At 36.9% G+C, this 22,507-nt stretch overlaps 1 protein-coding gene across 2 annotated transcripts in view; it reads right to left on the reverse strand.

Moving 5' to 3' along the window:
• Positions 1-22,507, reverse strand: part of LOC136840581 (ubiquitin carboxyl-terminal hydrolase 19-like) — a 270,035-nt gene that overhangs the window by 133,910 nt on the left and 113,618 nt on the right. For both annotated transcript variants that reach the window (XM_067107228.1, XM_067107229.1), the window contains exons 10-11: positions 22,029-22,169; positions 2,425-2,538 (exon numbers count right to left, since the gene is read on the reverse strand). In XM_067107228.1, coding sequence (XP_066963329.1) covers positions 2,425-2,538; positions 22,029-22,169 — 255 coding nt within the window. The remainder of the gene's footprint in view (positions 1-2,424; positions 2,539-22,028; positions 22,170-22,507) is intronic.

Consider the following 22,507-nt stretch of genomic DNA (forward strand, 5'->3'; position numbering starts at 1 on the left):
TCAAGTGTGTAAGAGGGTTTTCATAAAGGAAGCAGTTTAATGATAGATTATTATTACTACTAAAGTAGTTTAACCAGACCACTGAGCTGACTTTCAGCTCTCATAAGGCTGGCTTGAAGGATTAGAATAAAATACCAGGTATAGGCCTGAGGCCAAGCTCTGGAACCAAATAGTTCATTCAGTGTGATGATGAATGAGTAAAAAATTACACTAAAAACTGAACAAAGGCACACAATTCAACACCGGAACACATGAACACAATAAATACATTTACTCACGTAACCATACATAAATAAAAAAATAAAATCAGAATAAATTAATATTTTAAAATTTTTTTGTTTTCAAAATTCATTAAATGACCCTTGAATTTTTGCATTTTCATCATTTACTTACATTTATATTTTATCAACTAATTACATCTCTTCATGAACATCAAAATCAGAACGACTGAAAAAGCAGAAGGTTCTGATAAATTTCCTTCACTGATTTATTTCCATAAGCTGATAAATTTCCTTCATTGATTTATTTCCATAAGCTGAGTCGCTGCTGGTCATACTTTGGGCTCTCAACACGTCTGACCGTTATTATTACCTTGCATTCTGGGCACTTGGGAGCCGGGCCACGTGGGCTGCTCATTAAGTGTCCATGTGTCAGATGAGAATGGTCTATTCGGAGATGTGTCAAATTACTTGTGCATGTCTCTCTCTCTGATATGATGAACTTCATTTTTTAACACCAGGTTGTTTTAATTTATTAGTTTCATGTTCTTCATTCCATATATATTGCCATTTATTTATGATACCCACCTTTGTGTGTGTTACATAATCAGTAACAAGGATATTCACATCTGATCTTGTCATATGGGTTGCTTCTTTGGCTGCTCTATCAGACAGAATAGAGCATTATGTGCAATAAAGCTAAACTTTGATTTCTATGGAAAAGTTTTCTAGCTAGAAGAGTGCATATCATTTATTGCACATCGAGTCTGAGGTGATGAAAATGCTTTAGCTTTAAGTACAAATAAAAATCTCTTAAGTGTCAGTTACAATATACATACATCATATATAAAAGTATATGGTAATGTCTTTTACACTGAAACAGAAAAGCTAAAAAGTCATAAAATTAAAACTCCAACGACAAAAGAACTCAGGTTCACTGTTTGTACGTGCTTCTTTACTGCTGCACTTTAATGTTTATGTCCAATTTTATAGTTTACATATCAAGGGATTAGCAACATTATGGTCTTACATCCTTTCTTGGCTAGAGGATATCAATTATCAGTGACATATCACTTGAATTTCATTCACACAACTCTTAACAAGGAACTGAACCTTTCCCAAGAACTTCAGACTCTCAAGATCACATATGTTAGTGTATCAGAGACACAGGGCAAAGTAGTATCATCTTATTTAAAATCTCTCCATTCTCCTGAATTTATGGCATTCATCAAGTTATCTGTATCCAATCAAGAGTTATTTTGATGCGGTTCCATTAATGCCACAAATTTCTTTTATATCTAATGTGACACTGACTTTTTGTAATGACAATTAACCCCTGATTTGACCTTAGTAGTCTATAATGCATCTCTTAAAAGACACCTGGTTAGCTATTTACTATTAAGCAGCAGATGCTCTCCTCTCTTATTGTATGACTTAAAATTCTGACCATTTTTCAACTCCAAAGAAAACTTTCAAACCATGCCATTATATTATCCAGTTTAAAATTGTAGCTTTCAATTCATTTTGTCACTACCTTCATCTACAAGGTTCAACTACAATAATCCAGCTTCCAATTTGATTGGGAGTGTGTACGTGAACACAGTCATTTCTAGGCTATCATAACTGGGTAGACTGTTTCCATTATATAGGAAGTTTCAAAATTCATACAGTAAATATTCAAAACACTTCAGTGGGCCCCATCTTGTAAAGAACATTACCACCCTATCTACTTAATTGCTGCCTTGGACAGCCATCTGTATGAACATTTGTCACTTCCTGGTGAGAAAACCATTAGTCTGTTCAGATCAGGTCCAACAATGAGAACTATTATGGCTAAAGAGGCCTGCAATTAAGCCTCGTTCTCCTTCTAGAATAATTTTCATTTAAGCCAATCTTCACAAGCGAAAATTGGAGCAGGAAAAAGTTGAGCAACAATGTAGGAAAACAATACAAGGGACAAATGAAAGTTAATTTGTAATGCAGCTACAGGTTGAAAGAACACAAAAAAGAACAATTTTTCCTGTCAATAATGGCCTGGATAACATGAATGTTGGAAATACCCCAAGCAATTTCATTTCCTGACCTATGTTCCAAAAAAAAATTGAACAATAATCTACTTGAATATTCCAGATTTTCATTACTGAAATCTCCATAATGAATTCAGAAAAAATCAAGAGGGATAAAATGAACACATAAATATACCAACCTGTGCCTCATTGTAAACTTCATAGGCCATAAGAGCATCTGTTGGGACAACTGAAGCCAACGAAGCACCTTTGGTGAATATTTTGTGAATCTTTGATTTGAACATCTCAAAGACCTAGAATAAATGAAATAAAGAACATCAGTATGAAATGCCATCATGTGAGAAAAATACTAACAAGGTATAAAATATCAATTATACATATACATTACCACTCACATATACACATTATTATTATTTTTTTATCGCCATCCTATTATTATTATTATTAATTATTATTATTATTATTATTATTATTATTAATTATTATAATCAGAATGAAGATGCATCTAGATTAACACATTATTTTTCTCACTAAAAATCAACCAAATTAGTTGAAAATCACCTATATGATGTACAGTAAACCCCCCGTATTCGCGTTCTCTTGATTCGCGGACTCACACATTTGCGGGTTTCTCTGTGGAGCATATCTAGCCATTATTCACGGAAAATTCGCCCATTCGCGATATTTTTCACTGAGAAATATTCACTAATTACTGTATTTTCATATAATTTTCATGAATAAATGCACTTTTTGTGATAAAACTATTAAAATACTCAGGTATATGCATTTTTACAGAGTTTTTCTGTGTTTAAACTATCAAAATGGGCAGTTCTAAGTGTTTTTAGAGGGGTTTTAAGTATTCGCGGATTTTAGCTATTTGCAAGGGGGGGGACGCATCCCCCGCGAATATGGGGGTTCACTGTAGATTGGTGTAAAAAATTGATTTTTGAGACTATTAAGCAAGTTTGAACTGAATTTCAACGAGTAATATTAATTTGAAATTTTTAAAAGCTTTATACAATTTTATTAACTGGATGGTATTGACTAAACTTTCTGCGGATGTCTAATAAGTAAAATACTTTCAGAATAATAAAGTAACTTTAATAATACTCTAAAAACAAGAAAATCAGGCTTTATTATTACTGGCCCAAAAAGTCCCTTGTAGATCTCATGCTCTTCATGGACTTGGCAGGCCAGCTCACGAAAATTTTTCAATAATTCAAGAACCGTGTAAAACATTTTAAAATTAAGTTATAGGACTGATTATTTGACCCGTAGCTTTGCTAAATGAGACGAATATATGTTTAAAATCTTAAAAAGATTGGTTAAGCTTTTCTATTATTACTTTTAAGTTTTAAGTTTGAACACTCTGTAACTATTATTACTCATTAATGCCCCTTGAAACAATGGGAAATGTGTGAATCTAGATGCAGTGAATGTGCGGTTAGATACATTAAGCTCAAATAACATAGGGAACTTCATAAAATGTTTTAGCTTGACTTTTATTAAGCAAAAACTATAGATTTGGATAATTTAACTGAAATTCCTGAATGTAGTATCTGGTGTTCCTCATAGTAATGCTTTTGGCCGAGTATTATTTATGCCGTATAAGCAAAATAAGAGGTTTAGCATTGAAGGCAAGATCGCTGCTTACACTGATGATGCTAATCTATCTGTACCAATCCCATCTCATGCTGCTGAATTATTTAACAAAGTTGTAGTTAAAATTAGTCAAAACTCAAAGTATGCTTATTATTAGATCAAGAAAACAGGATCTACCCCCACCTCACATCTTTTTATTAACACTGCTTCTTTTACTAATTGCAACTCATTTAGAATTTGTGTTTTTCTTGACTGAAATTCATTTTTGTGAAAAATATAGTTTAACTCTCATCAGTTGCTTAAAAAATGTTTTTTTTAAGATACCTGTCTATCCTAGGGAAATGTTTTCATTCTTTCATTCTTCAATTTATGAATATTGCTCCCCTGTTTACATCTTAACTCACTGGGCAAAAACTTGAGCTATATTTCATTTCTTATCACAGACCTAACTTTATTTGGCACTGTTGTTTAATGAGGCCATTTTGGATGTTTTATAACATTTTTGTTTTTCTCCTCCTACAAAATTTTCCAATACTAGACTGTGCGCCATTAACTAGAATAGTAGATATTCATTTAACTCTAACAGCCTTGCATTTTCTTCTATAATATTAAGCACAAGGAGTCTATACAGCAACTGAAGTTATATGCAGACAATGAACTAATCAAAATTCTAACTTAAACCAATATTTTTATTACAGAATTAGTTAGTAAGCTGAGCTAATGATTGCCATGTTAAGTGAACAGGCAAGTTAGTCATAACATATGCTAAAATAGTCTTAACATAAGTCCTGACACGGTGGAAGTTCAGTAATTAAGAAATGACAAAAAGGAAGCTGGGCCTAACTTTGATGTATGCCTTCCTAATTTCAAAAATATATTTTGTACACTGCTGTTTTAACATCTACATTTTACTGTTATACAGTAGTGCATTTGGCTAAGTTACAGGGTATCAAAAACAACATACTGTAATGGGTCTCTAAAGTTCTGTAATCAAAAACATTTTAATGTGTTTAGTGAGTCTTGGGTTACAATAGCATTTGCCATGTACAGCTAAAGATTTAATTAAAAACTGAAAGTGTAAGGGATCGAGTTTTGATGAAATGCTAACTGGGTTGCTGGAGTTAATGTGTTAAAGAAGTTTACAGCTATGAATTTCAAACTGGATAGGTACAGTTTACATTTAGAAATGCACACATATGCTCGCTTACTGAGAAATATATCAAAATTTGAAGTCACATGCAAGAACTTGGGAGTGACTGCAGGTCGGGGGAGTACAGTGTACGTATGTATTTGAATAAAAACTACCAAAAAACCTTAATATATCCTATCCTAAACTTCCCTTAACCTAACCTAACCTAGTGCATCGTGCCCTGACTTCTAGTTATGCCCAGATTATGGTATATATGGTCCTCCTAATTATCAGCTGAATTGTTGGGACTACAGAATTTCAAACTAGGCATAAATGTGTGGGTTTTTTTAACAAGCTCACGTAAGTCTCATTTCATTGTTTACATCTCAGTAATTAGTTTTCCAATTGGTTTTTCTTTGTATTATAGTTTCTAGTTTATTCTTTACTTCTTATTTTCCTTCCTCTGCTGGCTTCCTTTCCCAGTTGGAGGCTTTGGCATGTAGAATTTTGCCTTTTCAGATATCATAAAAATATACAATATAGGCCTATTGGATATCAAAGTACAGTGCCATTGTTTCAATAAGACACATTTATAAAAAAAATTATACACAAGTAATAAGGTCTGGATGTCTTTTCTGAAAATATTATATTCAAAATCAATACAGGAGTTTAATTCAACTGTTATCAGATTTATACCTTAAATAATTTTTAAACAAGGAGAATTTTTCTATTTTAATGTTGACAATGATAAAAGCAGGTATTTATACAGTAGTCTGCATCCATTAGCAATCTGATAAGCGAGATGTGAACTACTAACTTTAGTCTTCAAAGATTGAAATAGGACTTGGGAAGTGATGTATTACCCTTTCCTTCAAGAACTATTTTCAAAAGTATAAATTTTTAGGCTGTAAGAGTCATGAAATAAAAAAAAAATGTGACTAGTAAAAGTTATTATATTTCAGGGAGTTTACAGATTAAGAAATGCAAAAAAAAAAAAATTTAACACAAGGAACTGGTTATATGTAAATTTACTAAAAAAAAATGTAACATATATACTTTATACTTTTCTTACAAAACTAGGTAGTAGACTCAGCTAATGATTGCCATGTTAAGTGAATAGGCAAGTTAGTCATAACTTATGCAGCTAAATTGGAGTCCTAGCCTAAACCGAGACAGTGGAAGTTCAGTAGGAAATTAAGAATTAACAAATGAAAAAAGAAAAGCTAAGCCTAACTTATGGTGTTTTTCCTCCTAATTTGGGAAAATTGTTTTGTGGACTGCCCTTCAACATCCACATTTTACTGATTTTGGTACACATTTTATTGTGTTTACTGAATCTTTGGTTTTACTGGCTTTTGCCATATACAGATAGAGATTCAATTAAAAATTAAAGTGTACAGGGTCGAGTTTTGAAGAAATGCAAATTGGATTGCTAGATTTAATGTGTTAAGGAATATTACTGCTATGAATTTCAAACTGCATAGACATATACAGCTCATAAAAAGAAATATATACATGTGCATGCTCTGGAACCTCATAGCATAGCCTAGGCTACTCTAGATTCACCAGGTATAGTACTGTTAAAGATGGAGTGTAGTTAAGGTTAGGTTAAGTTTTTTGGCAAAACACTTAAACTTAATTACACTTCAATATATTAGTTTCAGTCCCTGGCAGAAACTGGGGAGTGACTGCGGACTGGGGGAGCATAAGTATTTGTTTGAGTAAAGTTTGCCAAAACACTCAACCTAAACTCAACTAAACTTCAATATACTAGAGTTTTATGTCCCTGGCAGAAACTGGTGAGTGACTGCAGATTAATGGAGTATAAGTATGTTTGAGTATAGTTTGCCAAAACACTTAACCTAACCTTAACTAAACTTCAGTATATTAGAGTTTGAAGTCCCTGGCAGAAACTGGGGAGTGACTGCAGACTGGGAGAGTATAAGTATGTGTTTCAGTAATGTTTACAAAAAAAAAAAAATTAACCTAACCTTATGTACACTATATCTTTAACAGTACCTAGTGAATCTAGAGTATTCTAGGTTATGCTGTGAAGTTTCAGAGCCTAGACCATCTTAGTTAGCCAGCACCCCAACCTAAGCTAATGTAGGGCATCTGCCCTGACTTGGAAGGTGTGGGGTTTTCCACTCCCTTGTTTAATTAGGATTTTCAATATTTTTGGTCAATTCCGAGATAACTCTGGTCTGCAGAAAACTCTGAGCAAGTTCTAAGTTATTCCTCGAAACTGAGCAAATAACCATAAATTCTTTGCTATTACAGATCTACAAAAACCCACATTATTTTCAACACCATGTAATTTAGCCAGGTCACTGAAAATCATAAAATGTGGATGTTGAAGGGCAGTGCTCAAAATATTTTCCCAAAGTTAGGATGGAAAACATCAAAATTAGGCCTAGATTCTCTTTTGTCATTCGTTAATTCTTAACTGCCTACTGAACTTACACTGTGTCTGGGTTTAGGCTAGGACTCTATCTAAGCTACATTTTATTATGACTAATTTGCCTGTACTCTTAATACGGCAATCATTAGCTGAGTCTACTGCCTTATTTTGTAAAAAAATAAGTATAGTCAAGTTAAATCATTTTTTAGGAAATTATTTGCATATAACTTACGTTGTACCGTATTCTAATTGTGCAAAAAGATCAGCTTCACAATTCGTGTATTTAGATACAACCGGCTTCGCAATTCTGTGTATCTAGATGCAGTGTCAATTTAGATCAGTCAATCTAGATGCACATGAATGTGTATCGAGAGTTGTTTGTCTAAGTAGATACATAGTTATTCCAAGAGTGTGAATGTGGAGTCATAGTTGTTCGTGAACGCTGTGTAAACACATCCAATTATTATTATTATTATATTATTAATTATTATTATTATTATTATTATTATCATCATCATTGAGTAACCAGGCAATGGAGCTACTTTCTTGAACAAAATTAAATTTATAAACAGTGCTATAATGTTAAAATGCTCCAAAAGTGAAGCAGCTATACAATACATGATACAAGCCAAAACTTTATTCCCAATTTTTTATCAGCAATTAAACAATATATTTTCTGGAGCTTCAACACCTGTGTAACCTGCAGCTGACTTGCATTACCTTGAAATGTCAAGCAAAGTAAAATAGTTTAAAGGCCATAACTACATAAAATACATGTTAATCTATTGTATCATTAAATTTTACAAACAACATTTAATCTATTGTATCATTAAAATTTACAAACAAAAGTTAAAAATTTTTAATATGCACATATAAAAACCATAGATGATAACTTCTCAGTCAATTACAGGTAAACAAAAGTGAAGATTTTCCAGTCAAAAATGCTTAACACAATCTCTTTTGTACTTTAATATACCTAATTTATCAATTACTGCCATACCATAAATTACACACTATTAAAAATTAAGGCTATTAAAATCATAGCAGTATGTGGTATGGTATAAAAAAATTGAGTAAATTTTTTGTATGCAATATGCACATACAGTATTGATATATTTTCTAAAATACCTGTAACAGCCTTAATTCTATAATGTTATTAGGTACCGTTATTTCCCTTCATCACAGAAGCCTGAAAAAAAAGTCTTGAAAATTTTCTGTCCACACCCTAGACGCCAAAGGTTACTTTTTTTCATAGGTCTATCCTAAATCCAGAGGAACGATAACATACTAATATTATTTATCATTCAGAAGCTGAAATCTATTCATATGGAACAAGCCACAGGGGCCACTGACTTGAAATTCAAGCTTCCAAAGAATACGGTGTTCATTAGGAAGTAAGTGGTGGTAAAGGGAAAAACTTAAACAAGAGATCCCACTTATTAAAAAAGAAAAAATAAATCAATAAATAGAAAAAATGTATTAAAATGAAAGGAGAACAGTATTAGGGTAGTACTGCACTGTATCTTCGCTTGAACTTCTGAAGTTCCAATTGAATGACATCCTCTGGGAGGCTTTTCCACAGTCCAATGGTGTGAGGAATAAAAGACCTCTGGAACTAAGAAGCTAGGAGATCCCACTTATTAATAAAGAAAAAAATAAATCAATAAATAGAAAAAATATATTAAAATGAAAGGAGAACAGTATTAGGGTAGTACTGCACTGTATCTTCGCTTGAACTTCTGAAGTTCCAATTGAATGACATCCTCTGGGAGGCTTTTCCACAGTCCAATGGTGTGAGGAATAAAAGACCTCTGGAACTAAGAAGCTAGGGGATCAGGGATTAATTATGAATGTTAAAGATCCCTGTTGAAATACAGTTTATGGAAAAGTAACAATCAAGAGACCATCCGTTGGTAATCCAAGTCATAACTGCTACTACTAGGAAACAGAAACCAACCACCACAAACTACTCTATTGAAAGAGACAAATCTCTGGCGGAAGCAGACATCCACACCGGAGAACAGTATTCTAGTAAAGGAAGCACAAATGACCTAAAACTGGTGGCAAAGATTTTATCACTGTTATGTACGACCTTACGAACAATACCTAACTTTACAGTAATCAGAACTCATGTACATGACCACTGAATGAAGTGTATAAGTTAAGCCGAGTTTAAAAAGTAAATAAGCAAAAGTATCATAAAAAACAGGAAAATATATGTGGTCACAAGGATTCATTCCCACTTCGGCAGATTACAGTACACAAGTTAACGGACAAGTAGTAACTAAATGGTAGTGTATCAATATTACCAGTATTTCAGCTTTTCTCAAATGACCCTGACTTTACGAGAACATTATTTTTTGTTTCTTCAGAAATTCATACTGGATATTTTTATACTGGGTAACAATGAGTAAAATATATCCAGGTATTGAAAATTAAATTTGTTTTCTTATTTGTAGTACAGTGGTACCTCATTTGTCGATCATTTATATCAAACATTCAACAAAATAAAAAGAATACACCATTTCACAATAAAATTTAACATAAAAGATGAACAAAATCATATGTCACGGCAGTGATTGACAACTGACTTGAGATAGAGTGAGGGAGTGTTTATACTGTTGAGGAGAGAAAGAGGAGATACAGTAAAACATTACTGTATATACGTAAAAGGCAGTAATAATTAATAAAAAAAAATATACGAAGGGAATTTCACGAAAAATTTTACAATACATATAAAAATGTTATTTTCATAATAAAATAAATTTTTTAACATACTTACCTGGTAGTTATATATATAGCTTAAGTCCCTGACGTGACGGCAGAATTTCAAAAAACTCACGGCAATCACCGATCGGGTAGTCAGGTGGTCCACCTGTGCGCCCTCTACCCAGGTAACTGGAACCATTCTACATATTCCTCAGATCTTCCATGCCCCTAGTCTCTAGAGGGGAGGAGGGAGGGAATTTAATTATATATATAACTACCAGGTAAGTATGTTCAAAAATTTATTTTATTATGAAAATAACATTTTCAAACATCTAACTGACCTGGTAGTTATATATATAGCTGATTGACACCTTTGGTGGAGGGTCAGAGACAGCCAACATCGTTGGAATTGAAATACAAAAACTTTGCAAAACCAACTAAAGGTTCCTACCTGTTAAGGAAGCTGACTTCATTGTTTTCCTGCCTCATTATGTCTGCATTCCTTAAGAGATCCAGCGATCCACCCAGGGGGCTGAAAAATCTCTAGGGGCTGTCAACCGGTGTATAACCTCTATGTGACTAGACCTCCTTTAAATACCCTTATTCCGGGCGCTACCAAGGAACAAATGACCATCTGACTAAGAGTACTGAAGTAAATGATATTATTTAAAAAACTCTTTGCTAATGATTGCGGAAGACTGCGTCCAGACTTCGCAAACAACCAAAAAACAACATCTTAGTTCCAAGGGAGAAAAAAGGGTATTGGGTTATGGGATTGTAGGGGTAGCTATTTTTCTCACTACTGAATTTGCAGCTACAAAAGGACCCAGCGTGTAACAGTCTTCATAAACAGTCTGTACTTGTTTAAGGTAATGTGAGGCAAAAACAGACTTGCTCCTCCAGAAGGTCGTATCCAAGATACTCTGGAGGGACCTATTTTGTTTAAAAGCCACAGAGGTTGCTACCGCTCTGACCTCGTGTGTCTTAACTTTTAGAATATTGTGTTCTGATTCCCTACATCCCACATGAGCATCTTTTATTAATTGTCTGATAAAAAAGGACAGAGCATTCTTAGACATTTGTCCAGAGGGTTTTTTGACAGAGCACCAAAGCCCTTCTGAATCCCCGTAAATCTTTTGTCTTTTCTAGATATATTTTAGAGCTCTTACTGGACACAGAGTTCTTTCTATTTCCTCACCTGTGACATCCGTCAGGTTAGGAATCTCGAATGCTTTGGGCCAAGGTTGAGATGGACGTTCATTTTTTGCCAGAAAATCTAGTCGAAGTGAGCAAACTGCTTTGCCTTGTCTAAAACCTATAGCTTTGTTAAAGGCACGAATTTCACTTACTCGTTTTGCAGTAGCTAAACTGACTAGAAAAAGCGTTTTCATAGTGAGATCTTTTAAGGATGCCTTTTGTAAAGGTTCGAATCTATCACTCGTGAGGAACCTCAGGACCACATCTAGGTTCCAAGCCGGTGATTCTTGTACCCTCTCCTTAGATGTATCGAAGGATCTGAGAAGGTCTTGGAGGTCCTTATTGTTAGAAAGGTCTAAGTTTCTGTGTCTAAAGACCGATGCTAACATACTTCTATAACCTTTAATGGTTGAAGTTGAAAATTTAAGGTTATTCCTAAGATGAAGAAGGAAGTCTGCTATCTGAGTCACAGAGGTACTGGTAGAGGATACAGAGTTGTTTCTACACCATCCTCTAAAAATTTCCCACTTGGATTGGTATACCTTAATGGTGGAAGACCTTGCTCTTGCGATCGCGCTAGCTGCCTCCTTCGAAAAGCCTCTAGCTCTTGCGAGTTTTTCGATAGTCTGAAGGCAGTCATGTGTAGCGCTTGGAGGTTTTGGTGATACCTTTCCAAGTGGGGTTGTTTGAGTAGATCTACTCTTAGCGGAAGTTCTCTCGGAGTGTCTACTATCCATTCCAGTACCTCTGTGAACCAATCTCTTGTTGGCCAGTAGGGAGCGACTAGAGTCATTCTGGTACCCCTCGTGCGACCACGAACTTCTGTATTACTTTGTGGATAATTTTGAAAGGTGGGAATGCGTAAACGTCCAAGTTTGACCAGTCCATGAGAAACGCGTCTATGTAAGCAGCCTCTGGATCCGGGCAGGGGAACAATAAGTTTCTATCCTTTTCGTCCGTGCTGTGGCAAAAAGGTCTATGCACGGTCGCCCCCAAATCAGCCACATGCTCTTGCAGACGTCCTGATGTAGCATCCATTCTGTGGACAGGACTTGATTCTTCCTGCTCAGCATGTCTGCTCTTACATTTCTCTGCCCTTGAATAAAGCGGGTTAGTAGTCTCACATTCTTTGCCTTCGCCCAGAGAAGAAGCTTTCTTGTTGTCTCGTATAGAGATTTGGAGTGAGTGCCCCCTTGTTTGCTGATGTAGGCCAGCGCTGTTGTGTTGTCGGAGTTGACCTGCACCACTTTGTTCTTTACTATCTGTTCGTATTCTTTGAGAGCTAGAAGGATCGCTGTTAGTTCCTTCTGATTGATATGCCAAGACTCTTGCTGTTTGGTCCAAGAGCCTGAAACCGTTGATTCCCAGAGTCGCTCCCCATCCTGAGTCCGATCGTTGGAGAACAACACTAGGTCTGGGTTCCTCTGTTTTAGGGAAAGGCCCTCTCGTAGCTTGATGGGGTCGTTCCACCATTTTAGATATTGCCTCACGGGACTCGAGATGGGGATACACGCCGTCTCCAATTCTTTTCCCTTGTCCCAGTTCGATTGAGATGAAACCGTAACGGGCGAAGATTCAGTCTCCCCAAGGAGACAAACTGCTCTAGAGAGGAAAGGGTCCCCAGCAGACTCATCCATTCCCTCACCGAGCAAGTCTGTCTCCCTAAGAAGCTCTGAATCTTTTCTAAGGCTTGTTCCATTCTTGACAACGACGGAAAAGCCCGAAAAGTCTGACTCTGAATCCTCATCCCAAGGTATAGAATCTCTTGGGATGGAATCAGTTGTGATAATTTTCTTGTTTATAAGTAGGCCCAGTTCTTCTGATAACTGGACTGTCGTCTGAAGATCCTTCAGGCAGCGTGTGTGGGAAGGGGCTCTGAGAAGCCAGTCGTCTAGGTATAAGGAGATTCTGATGCCTCTCGTGTGCAACATTCCTGCTACATTGTTCATCAATCTCGTGAAAACTTGAGGAGCGGTGCTTAGGCCGAAACAAAGAGCTCGAAATTGGAACACTTCTTCCTCGTGAACGAATCTGATATTTCTTGGAGCTTGGGTGGATAGGGATGTGGAAATAAGCATCCTGCAGATCCAATGATACCATCCAGTCGTTCTGTCTGACCGCTGCTAGGACAGACTTCGTAGTCTCCATTGTGAACTTTGAATTTTGAATAAAAACGTTGAGAGCACTCACGTCCAACACTGGTCTCCATCCCCGAGTTCTTGGGAACCAGGAATAGCGATTGTAAAATCCTGGGAATCCACGTCTTGAACTCTTTCTATGGCTTTCTTTTGCAACAGAAGAGAAATTTGTTGTTGCAGAGCCTCCGCCTTCATTTTCTTCTCGTATTTGGCCGAAAGGTCTATCGGTCTTGATGCCAGAGGGGGTTTCCTGAGGAAAGGGATCTTGTACCCCTCTTTGATCGACTGGATGGACCAAGGATCCGATCCTCTCCTTTCCCACACTTGCCAGAAATTGTTCAGTCTGGCTCCTACCGCTGTCTGAAGGAGACTCCCATCAGACTCTGTGTCTTCCTTGTCTGTAACCTCTTTTCGTTGATCTTCTCCCAGCAGATCTTGAGTTTCCTCTACTGAGGATTTGAAACGAAAGGGCTGAGAGACAGGAGCTTCTCCCTATTCTTTCGTGCGTGAAGCTCGTTGGCATTACTTTTTAGCTGATTTCGTAATCAAGTCCTGCGTAGCTTTTTTGTGATAAGGCCGCTGTGACTTCTTTTACTAGCTCTTGAGGAAACAGGTAAGCAGAACGAGGAGCATAAAGGAGTTCTGATTTTTGAGTAGTGGTTACTCCAGTGGACAGAAAAGAGCAAAGATGTGCCCTTTTCTTTAAGGTCCCTGCAGAAAAAAGCGCCGCAAGCTCGTTGGCACCATCTCTGAGAGCCTTATCCATGCAAGCCATTATGTGCACCAGGTCCTCTGTGTCTGCATTCTTGCTGACGTCCATCTTCTTACCCAAGGCTCCCAGGGTCCAGTCAAGGAAATTAAAAACCTCAAAGGCCCTAATGATTCCTTTGAGAAGATGGTCCATTTCAGAAGCGGACCAAAACACCTTTGACTTCATCATAGCTGTGTGCGGCGGGAAGCCTCTACTAGTCTCGAGAAAATCCCCTGGGAAGAAGAGGAACTCCTAGGCCAAGAGATTCTCCAGTTTCGTACCACACGCTAGATCTAGAAGCTAGCTTGGCTGGGGGAAAAGAGAACACCGTCCGGCCCAGATCTCTCTTAGTATTCATCCACTCTTCCATCAATTTTAAAGCCCGTTTGGATGAGCGAGACATAACCATTTTCATAAAGAAGTTCGTTGAAGACGTCTTTCTTAAAGTAAATTCGATGGAGGAGAAAGGAGAGGCTGGAATGAAGTTATCAGGAAAAAGTTCGTGAAAACTTTCATTAATCTCTTTAAGTCCGAAGAGGAGGTTGGTCTTTTTCGCTCTTCCTCGTCCGATATGTCATCCACGGATTGTCTAGTGAGTGAGGAAGATCGTCTTCCACGTCATCCAACTGCTGTTCTGTTATCGGGTCGGTAAAGTCCTCCCTTGTATAATGGAGTTCAGTTTCATGTATGTCATCTTGACATTTGGCGTCCTGGCGTCCTGTTAGAGTATATTGACGTACAGTTTCTTGAGGCCTGATGTCTTGTGGGTTATCTTCCAAAAGATTAACTTCCCGTGGTACAGTATCATGACGCTTGACGTCCAGGCGTCCAAATTCTTGACGCCTGGCGTCATGTAGCCCAATCTCTTGACGCCTAGCGTCTTGGAGTTCACCTAAATGACTAGCCTCTTGATATTCAGTCTCATGACGTCTGACGTCCTGGCGTCCAACCTCTTGACGCTTGACGTCCTGTTGACCAGTCTGCAGACGCCTGGAGTCTTGGAGTCTCTCCTCTAAGAAATTAACTTCTTGGCGTCCAGTTTCATGACGCTTGGAGTCCTGGCGCCGAACTCCTTGACGCCTGGTGTCCTGACGCCTGGCGTCCTGACTCCTGTCTTCCTGAAGATCAACATCTTTGCGTCCAGCCAAATGACGCTTGGCGCCTTATTGTTCAAGTTCTTGCGCGTCCTGGCGTTCACTGTCCCGCCAAACCTTGAGGTCACTTGAGAACTGGCCGCCTGTGCGACATCTGTCAAAAGCTTCCTCAGGTTGACGTACAGTGATAGTAACTTTTTGAGCAGGACCAATCTTCTTTCTGCGTTCGCTGTACTGCCGATCCTTTAAGTCACTTGAGAACTGGCCGCCCGTGCGACATCTGTCCCAATTATCTTCCGGATGGCCAACAGCAATCGGAAGAACAGTATCCTTCTTTCCTGCAGGCTGCAAGACTTGAACTAAGGACGAGAGTTTCTGCTGCATGTCTTTAATCAGTTGTAATTGTGGAGGTCCCTGCTGCTGGGGACAGACCGGGGAAGACACAACTTTCTCTGTCGACTTTTTCTCAACGTCCCGTAAGGATTGTGGAGAGTGTTCTGGGGACGAATACCAATCCGAGGGAAGGGGAGGGGCATGTACAGAGGGTAGTAATGCGTCCACCTTTTTGCTGTCAGGCGTCGTTATCGAACCTGCCAGTTTACGTCTATTCTTGGCGGGTGAGCTGCCTTCGGAGTTGGAAGGAAAACGCTCCGGACTGCTCCAGTGGCTACACCCTGGAGCTTGACTTGTATCTCTATGACGCCCTTCAACATCGGGAAGTTTTCTCTTCAAAGGTCTCGATTCTGATTTAAGACGCCAGCCCCGTCTGGGGACTGCATCGTCCTAAGACGAAGAACACGAATTAACCTCGCCTTTTCTATGTCGAGGGAGAGCGTCCTGGGAAGCGTCAACAGGTACGCTCGAGGGGACGACCGTTCAGTAACTAAAGCCTCTCGCCTCCCTTCGTCTTTCGACATTCCTTCTCACAGGGGTTGGTGAGCTTGGAAGAGGTCCAGGACTAGGAGCGCAACAGGACCGAGCGGCCGCACCCTCCACTGCACTTGCACTAATTTTTTCACTTTTTAGATCTCTAAAATCGGACCATAATTTTTCCCTGTCTTCTGCAAGGGATTCTACCCGTTTTCCTAGGGTTTGAATGGCCGCCATCATATCCTGAAGAGTTGGTTCTTTATTACCTGTATTAGAAGGGGAGTTAGAAATTACCGCTACTGCGGAAGGGTCAATTGGGTTGTTAGAATGAGGCAAGGAAATATCTAACCCTTGACTGTCCCTTGAAGAGTGAGATATAGAACTCTTGGCTCTTCTGAGCCGGTCTCTTTCAAGTTTTCTCACATACCTGTTGTAGTCTAACCATTCTCTTTCAGACAGACCAAAACATTCCTCACATCTATCGTCCAATTCACAACTCTTACCTCTACATTTTACACATATTTGATGGGGATCCAATGAGGCTTTAGGAAGTCTAGTCTTACATCCCCTCACACACATTCTTACACTCGATGAAGAGTCAGACATGTTGAAAAAATCAAAGAGAGATCCAAAACACAAGCAGAGGTTCAAACCAATCAGTATCTAAAAGGTCTAAGAATAATCCAAAAGAAAAATCCAAAAGCGAGCGAAAGCCAAAGCCAAAGTGTACTTCACCAAATAACTTGAAAAAACACAGGCTGCGAAAGAAATTCTAACGATGTCACCGTTATGGTGGCAGGGAAGATCTGAGGAATATGTAGAATGGTTCCAGTTACCTGGGTAGAGGGCGCACAGGTGGACCACCTGACTACCCGATCGGCGATTGCCGCGAGTTTTTTGAAATTCTGCCGTCACGTCAGGGACTTAAGCTATATATATAACTACCAGGTCAGTTAGATGTTTGAAAACAATCAAATGCAATACAGTAACAATGAAAAATTAAGGGAGTCATACTTGAGCAAGTGTTCGGGACTGGGCTGAGTGAGAATGTAGAGAGGAGAGGGAGGGGATGGTGGTAGGTTATTGGGTGGGAGACAGGGGTCTGCTTCCCACTGACTCCCCAGCTGTACCACTGGGACCGGGCTCAGATGATTTTTCTCTTTCACTACATTCCACCCATTTGCTTTCACTTACACTTGATTCACCCAACTCACTTCTTTTTGTTACAGTAAAATACCTATAGTGACATTTGTTTTCTACAATTTTTTAGCACTCTAGAAGCAACTCATCCCCACATCACGAAAGATACTAGCGCCACGTTCAGCTTCTGCATGCCTTGGATTGTTTGTTTAAATGACTTTCTTATGAAAAGTTATTTGATCTCTCTTTCCTTTTCTTACTTGCATTCTTTACTTATTACTTATTTGTTTGCAAAATCCTCATGTTTCTTGGATCATAATTTTAAATTCTGCCATTTGCCAATAGTAAGTTGATCTGTTGTGGAATAATCAACCCTCTAATGCTGAGCCTCTATTTACAAAAGTGTCTGTTGTATGCCAGTGGCGTTCGGGAGTTAGCACCGAAGCAGAAAAAAAGTTTTTTTAAAAATCACAGCACGCTTAGTTTTTAAGATTAAGAGTTTATTTTTGGCTCCTTTTTTTTGTCATTGCCTGAAGTTTAGTATGCAACCATCAGAAATGAAAAAAATATCATTATCATACATAAATATTGAAATATATGACAGCGCAAAAAAAAATTTCATATATAATTGTATACAAATAGCGCTGTGAGCAAAACGGTAAAAGCTAACAAGTTATTTTTTTTTCTTTGTATTGTACACTAAATTGCAATGATTTTGGTATATAACAAATTGTAAAACAATCAAAGCAACACAGAGAAAATATTATCACAAAATGATGCATGAATTCGTAACGCGTGGACGTAAAAAAATGTTTTTTTCAAAAATTCACCATAAATCGAAATATTGTGCTAGAGACTTCCCGTTTGTTGCAAAATGAAGGTAATTGATTGAATATTACTAGACTGTAAGTGTTTTAGCTTACAATTGCAGTTTTCGACCATTTCGGTCAAGTTAAAGTTGACCGAAAGTAGAATTTGTTCTATTTATCGTGATTTATATGAAAATATTTCAAAACTGATAAAAGCTACAACCGTGAGTTATTTTCTGTTGTATTGTACATGAAATTGCGCACATTTTCATATATAAAACTTTATGTAACGACTAATATAAAACGGTGCAAACATTACGACAAAGTGAAGAAAGAATTTCTGAGATGTTCGGCAGAGTTAACGCGCGGACGTAAGGAAAAAGTTTTTTTCAAAAATTCACCATAAATCGAAATATTGTGCTAGAGACTTCCAGTTTGTTGCAAAATGAAGGTACATGATTGAATATTACTAGGTTGTAAGAGTTTTAGCTTACAATTGCGTTTTTCAATCATTTCGGTCGAGTTAAAGTTGACCGAAGGTTGAAATTTTGGCACATCATGATTTATATGAAAATTTTTCAAAACTGATAAAAGATACAACCATGAGTTATTTTCTGTTGTATTCTACATGAAATTGTGCACATTTTCATATATAAAACTTTATGTAACGACTAATATAAAACGGTGCAAACATTACGACAAAGTGACGAAAGAATTTCAGAGATGTTTGGCAGAGTTACATGTGGGCGTAAGGAAAAAAATTTTTTTTTTCAAAAATTCACCATAAATCGAAATATTGTACTAGAGACTTCCAGTATGTTGCAAAATGAATGTACATGATTGAATATTACTAGAATGTAAGAGTTTTAGCTTACAATTGCGTTTTTCGACCATTTTGGTCGCGTTAAAGTTGACCGAAGGTTGAAATTTTGGCACTTACGTTGATTTATATGGAAATATTTCAAAACTGATAAAAGCTACAACCATGATTTATTTTCTGTTGTATTCTACATAAAATTGCGCACATTTACATATATAAAACTTTATGTAACGACTAATATAAACCGGTGCAAACATTACGACAAGGTGACGAAAGAATTTGTGAGACGTTCGGCAGAGTTACCGTGAGCGGACGTAAGGGAAAAGTTTTTTCAAAAATTCACCATAAATCGAAATATTGTGCTAGAGACTTCCAATTTGTTGCAAAATGAAGGTACATGACTGAATATTATTAGAATGTAAGAGTTTTAGCTTACAATTGCATTTTTCGACCATTTCAGTCGAGTTAAAGTTGACCGAAGGTTGAAATTTTGGCACTTATCGTGATTTATATGGAAATATTTCAAAACTGATAGAAGCTACAACCATGAGTTATTTTCTGTTGTATTCTGCATTAAATTGCGCACATTTCCATATATAAAACTTTATGTAACGACTAATATAAACTGGTGCAAACATTACGACAAAATGACCAAAGAATTTCTGAAAATTTTGGCAGTTACCGTGCGGACATAAGGAAAAAGTTTTTTTCAAAAATTCACCATAAATCGAAATATTGTGCTCGAGACTTCCAATTTGTTGCAAAATTAGGGTAAATGATTGAATATTACTACAATGTAAGAGTTTTAGCTTACAATTGCGTTTTTCGACCATTTCGGTCGAGTCAAAGTTGACCGAAGGTTGAAATTTTTTATAGTCGACGTATGGTACGTCCACTCGGCACCCAACAGACAATTTTAGTCGACGTATGATACGTCCAGTCGGCGTTTAAGGGTTAATCTCCTTGTGCTCAAGATCCACGTGTAAAAAACATGTCAACAATCATAGGGATTGTTTTCACATATGCTGGACACTGATTACTCTCTCTCTCTCTCTCTCTCTCTCATAAACACACACACACACAATTGGACATACACACTCTTGATTCCTTTGATAATCCTTGCAAAATGTAATAAAACTGATTTTGTTATTAACCTCAAGGAGATACCGTCTCTACTCCCTCAATCTCTGCTGGCCATGCACCATTTTCACCAAACAGTTTGTGATCTGAATTTTTAGCTTGTATACGGAAAGAAAATCTTTCAAAAATTTTACTTCGTGTAACATACTGTTTTATTGCTTTACTCTCTTAATTTAACTTCTGAACACATTAATAATAGCAAAAATGTTAAAAGGGTGACTTTGGGTGGGCCGGAATGAATTATCCCGATTCCCTTTATTTCCTATTGGGAAATTTGTTTCATATTTCAAACAAATCACATTCTGACCAGCCTTCTGGAACGGATTAAGTTCGAAGTCCAAGGTACTACTGTATCTGTATTGCAAGAATTCAGATCTTTAGTCTATTTTTTGAGGGGGATATCATGTTTGTGCCATTCTTAGTGTAAATGGGTAATAACTCCAAATTTCTAATCCTCCCTGGTGCAATGTTTAGGTTTTCTTTATCTAAGCTTATAAAATAATACCACTTAAACCCACACCTAACATCAGTCAAACCCTGCAATACTGCACCAGCTGTAACTCCTTACATTCACATACATATGACATTGTTGGCCAGGAAAATTTCTGATGCAACACAGCTGGGCAGTTTATACTGTCTGTGTTACTTAGTAATCAGTTGAAGTTTTTCAGTTTGCTGGTATGTCAACTGAAGAAAAGCCTATTTAATAGTGAAATCAATGAAGCTGTAAACATAAACCAAAGTACTTCTGAAACAAATTCACTGAAAAACTACAATAATCAATAAACTGTCTCAGCCAGTCACAATACTTCAGTGCACTGAGATAGTCAAATGACTGCAGTACACAAACCAAAACAAAGCCAACAACTCTTGAGTGTTCCTACAAAGCCATCAACTAATGAGTGTTCCTACCAAGCCATCAACTAATATGTTTCCACCATACTATGTTTACTAAATTTTTTTCAACATTCTTCCAGTCAAAAGTGTACTGCATCTTCTTGGTCAAAATACCTTTGATACTTGTAATTCACTGCAGTAAAAGATAAAATATAGTTGAAAATATGTAATTTATGCAATTTTTCGATTACATTTACCTCTAGGATTGCATAATTTTAGTACGCAGATATTTTTCAGCAATACTGTTACATATGTGGTATGGTATACAGGCAGTCCCCAGTTATCGGCAGCCTTGGTTATCGGAGATCCAGTTTTACGGTGCTTGCCTAGCAACAACGATAATTGGATTTTCAGTGCCAATATGCACCGATCTCCAGTTACCGGCACCGATTCCCAGTTATTGGTGCCAATCTCCACTTAACAGTGGTGCCAATAACCTGATATTGGCGCTGATAACCTGGGATCAGAGCTATTATTGCCAATTTTCGGTTATCATCACGCTGCTGGGAACGGAACCGCCGCCGATAACCAGGGACTGCCTGTACAAACATTTAGTAAAGGATTATATACAACTGAAAACATGCAATGTGAGTAGTCCTGATGAAAATCACTTGTTTTTCTGCTTAGGAACTAGCCTACACTCTCACATTACATGTATTATCTATTGTACATGTATTGTACTGTATAACTTGAATCTGCAGAAAATAGTTTTCAGCAATATTATTATGTATGTAGTACAGTATATAAAACTGATAAAGTTACTACACCAAAGCTACAAGGGCATTAAACCATTCAAAACACGTAAGCTACATAAATTTAGGTAATCAACAACAAAGCATCCTAGAATCTACAGTCTTTCTCTGTACATGCTAAGTACTTATTCCTAATACTGTATTTTTTCATTACCAAAATTTAAAATGTACACCAACTTTTTTGATAATGAACTGTTGGTTTTAACTACATTTGCTAAGGGAAAAAGACTAGTAATGCATATTACTAACTTACATTAATAAAATTATCCTTAGTAATATGAAGTGTCCTGAATTCAGTTTACTAGTAGTAACACAAAAAACCATTATACTATACCTGTATACAAGATGCTTGAACACCAGTTCTCTCACATAACTCATATTTCAATTCTTCAACTGATGCATTCGCAGCAAAACGAATATAATACTTCTTTGGCTTCTGATTTGGATCTTTCCAAAAGAAAATCACTTGAATAACCTGGTGTTTGAAAGACAAAATATATATTTAGACAATTATCTAAGCCACACTACAATGACTGATAATATGAAGTGACATAATTTGTTATAAAATCTAACCATCTTTCCAATATTGGACATCTTGAACATCTTCCCCAATGTTCAAAATTATGTAAAAACCACAAGGGTAATATATGTAATTGTAAGCAGGCTTCACAATTATAATTTATGCAATAAAATTAAACATGAGTGTACTGTAAAGATGTAAAACAGAAATAGGAACTTGGATTCTTTGAATTACATCTTTAAGCTTGCTAAAACTGATTTACTCAATACAGTAAAAGATTAAAAAAAAAAAAA

The sequence above is a fragment of the Macrobrachium rosenbergii genome, chromosome 8 (genome assembly GCF_040412425.1).
Source record: "Macrobrachium rosenbergii isolate ZJJX-2024 chromosome 8, ASM4041242v1, whole genome shotgun sequence".
In the NCBI taxonomy this organism is placed as follows: Eukaryota; Metazoa; Arthropoda; class Malacostraca; order Decapoda; family Palaemonidae; genus Macrobrachium; species Macrobrachium rosenbergii.